The sequence below is a fragment of the Rutidosis leptorrhynchoides genome, chromosome 3 (assembly GCF_046630445.1).
Source record: "Rutidosis leptorrhynchoides isolate AG116_Rl617_1_P2 chromosome 3, CSIRO_AGI_Rlap_v1, whole genome shotgun sequence".
NCBI classification, from domain to species: Eukaryota; Viridiplantae; Streptophyta; class Magnoliopsida; order Asterales; family Asteraceae; genus Rutidosis; species Rutidosis leptorrhynchoides.
Genome location: NC_092335.1, coordinates 20468244 through 20473480, shown reverse-complemented (window position 1 = coordinate 20473480; position 5237 = coordinate 20468244). Strand labels below are relative to the sequence as shown.

The window sequence follows — 5237 nt, the reverse complement described above, 5'->3', positions numbered from 1 at the left end:
GATCGTTTTTAGGTCCACCACCATGTACAACATATAAGCTCATGAATTCTACATTTCTCTAAAACCAATTGGTGATAGTGGGAGGTTCCCATAAGCTTATATATGCACATTTGTTTCTTTCACTTTCCGATGTGGGACACAATGAATCGATTAGCTCCAACACACACACACACACACACACACACACACACATATATATATATATATATATATATATATATATATATATATATATATATATATATATATATATATATATATATATATATATAGTGGTAGGATCAAGGGGGAGGTAACCAATCCGGGGGAAGCGGGGGGAAACAATTTTTTTTTTTTTTAGTTTTTTGAAAAAAACTTTGTTCACGAACATTATAGATTGGATAAAAATATGAACATCTAATAAAGACACTTTGTGATAAATATTTTTATTTTGGCGGGAAAACGCTCGAAGAAATAATATATAACAATTATCGTGTTTTTAGAGCGTATGTTGAGGTTTTAGATATTAGGGTTTCGATATTAGGGTTTATAGGGTTTAGATATTAGGGTTTAGGGTTTAGATTTAGGATTTGGATTGAGTTTTTAACACGAACGGTTTAGAGTTTAGGGTTTAGGGTTTAGGATTTGGTGTTTTGAGTTTATGGAACAAAACCCAAAACACCAAACCCTAAACCCTAAACTCGAGCTAAATAATAACATTCATCACGAAGTGTCTTTTCTAAATGTTAATATTTTCATGTGATCTTGATGCCGGAAAAAAAAAATTCCAAAAAAACGAAAAAAATTTGCTCTCCCCCCCCCCCCCCCCCCGATTGGTTCCCCATTGATCATGCCTATATATATATATATATATATATATATATATATATATATATATATATATATATATATATATATATATATATATATATATATATATACGGGTATAATCTAGAGGGAAGTGATTTTTAGGGGGGAAGGGGGAAGCTTTTGATCTCACCCTTAATTTTTGATCCAACAGCCCGTGACATGCCACCTCCACCTCTTGTTCCAGCTTCCTGCCAGTAACCTTTATTTCTATTGAAAGGGTAATTTCGTCTTTTCATAATTACTTTTATTTTTTACGTAATTTCGTAATTCTTTTTTTTTCCTTTTAATCAACTGATATAATTGATTTTATTTTTTCGTCGATCATCATTGAATTAGGGTTTCGTTCTCTCTTCGTCAATATTCAATTACGATTCTTCATACAATTTTTCAGTGATTTCGTCTTCATCATAAACGTTTGAGTTACTGTTTATATGTTCATCTGATTCATTTTGTTTTTGCTCAATTTAGTGCTATATCGTTCGTATCTGATTCATTTTTACTTTTTTTATGTGTAATCAAGGTTTGCGATGGCTTCCAGTTCTATTTGTGCTTCAGATTCTACCTCTCGTGTTGAAGGTTCTACTTCTGTCGCTGCTTCATCTGGTTTCAATTCTGCACAGTCTGATGCTGAATGTACGTGTTTTTTGATTTACATTCATTATTTTTTAATTTTCTTTACGTATGATCAATATTACTATCTGTCATCTGTTTTCTGTTGTTTGCTTCTATTTTAGGATTTATGTTATGTTTCACTGCATTATTAATGAATATTTTTAATAACATTACATGCGTTGCATGTATTAATGTGACTTGGTTTTCCTGCTTTTATTACTTTATTTTCTTATGAATATTACATATGATGAATATTATTATCTATTGTCTGCTGTTTCTTTTTATTTTATGGTTTATGTAATGTTTCTGTTCATCAATGATAAATATTTTTCTAATAACATTACATGCCTTGCACGTTTTAATGTGAATTGTTTTTTTTCTGATTTCAATACATGATTTTCTTATGAACATTACATATGTTTATTATTATTATTATATATTTTCTTTTCTTTTTTTATTGTTTTTAGGGTTTATGATATGTTTTTGTTCACCAATAATAAATATATTGCTAATAACATTGCATGATCAATATTTTGTATTTTTAGGCTCTGGAGCAATTGTTGAACAATTTGATATTTCTTCAATAATTAGAGAAAGTGTTGATGGTTCTCAAGAATATTTACCTGTTGTGTTGTTCCTGATCATTTGAAACCTGTTATTGGTGCTTTATTTCAATCGTATGATGCATGTCAGTTGTTTTATGAGTCCTATGGCAAGGCTGGTGGATTTGATACTAAAAGATCTTCTCAAAATAGAAATGTAGTTGGGATTGTTACTTACAAGCTTTTTAGGTGTAATAGATCCGGTACTTCTACGCATCTCGCCTATGATTTTCTTGTGGATTTTAATCCACCTATCGTTAAAGATTCAGTTGAAGGTGGTGTAGAAGGTGATGTTGAAGGTGACTCAGAAGTTGATGTTGATGGTAATGGTGAGTCTAATGTTGAACTTTCTAAAGCTGATAAAAGGAAGAAAAGAAAGAAGGAAACAAAACCTCTTATTCGTAAAGTTTCCAAAATCAAGACTGGTTGTTCTGCATCTCTTAGATGTAAGTTAGTTGGTGATAAGGTGATGATTTGGAAGTTCTATGAAGGTCACAATCATAAGTTAGTTTCTGAAGGTAACAGGCAGCAAATGAAGATAAACAGAAGGATTGGTTTAGACGATGCGCAAATGTTGTTTGATTTAAATACTAAATCTAATGTTGGTGCTACTACAGCTTACAACATTATCTCAGATCTTAATGGTGGTTTTAGTCTGGTTGGTCCTTCTTCTGTTGATTTTCAAAACTTTAGGCTTGACATGAATCGGTATGTAGGTGAAAGTGATGCACACATTTTTATAGAGAATCTTCTTCGGAAGCAAGAAGTTTTACCAAACTTCACTTGCGAGTATAAATGTGGTAATGATGGTACTTTACTTGGATTATTCTGGTCTGATTATGTCTCTAAAGTTAATTATCAAGAGTTTGGTGATATCGTGTCTTTTGATGCAACTTACAAGACAAACAAGTAATTCTTTGCATTTGTTTTTATTAATTTATTCTGTTAACATTCAATGTGTGTAATATTATTATTAATTATGTTAAATTGTATGTCAGGTACAAGATGGTGTTTCTTCCTCTTACTGGAATTGATAATCATAAGAAACTTGTGTGTTTTGGTGCTGTTCTACTTACCGATGAAAGTATTGAATCGTTTAACTGGTTTCTAGACTGTTTCTTGAAAACTTTTGGGAATGAACCTTCATTAGTTGTCACCGATCATGATCCTGCAATGAAAGAGGCTACTGATTTGAAATTTAAACATGTAAAACACCGATTGTGCATGTGGCATATAAGTAGCAAGCTGCGCGATAAGGTTTTATGTTTTTAACTTTTTGTTTTCTTACTTTTTATTACTTGCCCTTTTTTCAACATTTTTATGTTAGTTTTATATTTTTTAGGTTGGCCACGAGTTGTATGATACTCCTAATTTTAGGGATCACATGAATTTAATTTTCTGGAATCAGCAACAAACACCTGAAAAGTTTGAGACTCGTTGGAAATCATTGATTGATGACTTTAAATTGCATGAAGTTAGATGGTTCAATGACATGTACAAAATTAAAGAAATGTGGGTACCATGCTTCTTCATGGATACCCCTATGAATGCTTTGATGAGAACTTCTTCACTTTCAGAGAGTGAGAATGCATTTTTCAGTAAATGCAAGAATAGATGTTCTACTTTAGTTGATTTTTATTCAAGGTTTGAGGCGGCAATGGAAAGGCAAAGACATACTAATCGTCTTCTTGAATATGAAATGGAGAACAAATTGTTTAAACTTGCAACAACTCGGCGCATTGAGAAACATGTTAGGGATATATATACCCGTAGTGTTTTTTTACTTGTTCAAGATGAAATCTGCAGATCTTCCTCTTCATGCTATCAAACAAATTCTAGAGTTGAAGGAGATAAGCTAATTTGTGTGATTCAAGAAAAGTTTCTTGAACCACGTCCTAAGTGGGATTACCATGTAAGTATACAATATTTCAACTTTTTATGCTTGTTTTAATATAATTATCTGTGATGCATGTTTTGCTTTTTAAATTATTTTTAAATGTTTGCATTCCAATTATTATTTTCCAGGTTGAATTTAATGTGAAGACATTTGAATGTGATTGCTCGTGACTGTTGTTTGTACGTGAAGGACGTTTGTGTCGTCATGTTTTCGTTGTTTATTATATAAATGAAGTTCATGCTATTCCTGATCGATATATTCTGAAGAGATAGTCAAAGGGAGCGTCTGAAGTATTCAATTCCATAGCTTCTGAGTTAAATCCGTTTGTTGCATCGTATAGGGTTAAGAAAGGGCTGCTTAATAAATTTAGGAAAGCACTCTTTTTCTTGAAGGATGATACTGAAAAACTTGAGTTGTTAAGAGACAAGTTTGATGTGTTTATTAGTGAATTTTTTAATCCTGATGATGATACAGCGCCTTCTAGATTTGCTGCAATTGAGCAGTTGTATGGTTTCCCTAGGCCTGCTCTTGCTAATGTTCATGGTCCAAAGGGCGTGCGTAACAAAGGTGAGAGAAGTAACAAAGGTGAGAGTAGTAACAAGAGATACTTAGCTGCTGTTGAGAGAAATGGTAAGAGGAGAAGGGCCTGCAAAAAATGTGGTATTCTTGGTCATAATAGGAAAAGTTGTGACAAAAGAAACGCTGGTAAACTAAAGATGAAGCTTGTTGATGAAGATGATGAAGATGATGACTGGATGTATGAACAACATGAAGAAGTTGGTGAATCTCAAGATTGATTGTTTATTGCTTTTTATCCTTAATTTTTACATGTTTTAGACTGCGTGTTATTAAAGATCATACTATTACTTACATTGAATGTTTTAAGTTTTTCATACTCAAATGTGTGTATGTTTTAGATCGAGTATTATTGCATCTCATATGTTTACTTATACCAACAGTTACTATGTCATCATGCTTAATACTTAATGTTCAATTCATGCTTAAAACATAATATTCAATGTATGTAATGTTAGTATGTATTAAATTTACTTAATAAATAACATTCAATGTATGTAATGTTAGTATGTATTAAGTTTACTTAATACATAATATTCAATGTATGTAATGTTATTATGTATTAGTTTACTTAATACATAATATCCAATGCATGTAATGTTACTTAGCCTTGGACTTTTTAATCATTATGGTAGTTAGCTACATTTTATTTAACATCAAATGTGTATTCTGTAAGCATCAATTGGTGTAATTCAGTCAAC

At 31.4% G+C, this 5237-nt stretch overlaps 1 protein-coding gene across 1 annotated transcript; it reads left to right on the top strand.

Annotated features, from left to right (window-relative positions):
- The first annotated feature begins 1376 nt into the window (after nucleotides 1-1376).
- LOC139899741 (protein FAR1-RELATED SEQUENCE 5-like) lies at nucleotides 1377-4757 on the top strand. The gene is made up of 6 exons (XM_071882582.1): nucleotides 1377-1482; nucleotides 2007-2086; nucleotides 2155-2972; nucleotides 3062-3320; nucleotides 3406-3975; nucleotides 4233-4757. Exons 1-6 carry the CDS (start codon nucleotides 1377-1379, stop codon nucleotides 4755-4757), a joined length of 2358 nt encoding a protein of 785 aa, XP_071738683.1.
- The last annotated feature ends 480 nt before the right edge of the window (nucleotides 4758-5237 follow it).

Coding starts and splice junctions, on each gene's coding strand:
- LOC139899741 (XM_071882582.1), top strand. CDS start 1,377: ATGGCTTCCAGTTCTATTTGTGCTTCAGATTCTACCTCTCGTGTTGAA. Junction 1,483..2,006: donor TGCACAGTCTGATGCTGAAT/GTACGTGTTTTT, acceptor TTGTATTTTTAG/GCTCTGGAGCAATTGTTGAA. Junction 2,087..2,154: donor GTTCTCAAGAATATTTACCT/GTTGTGTTGTTC, acceptor GATGCATGTCAG/TTGTTTTATGAGTCCTATGG.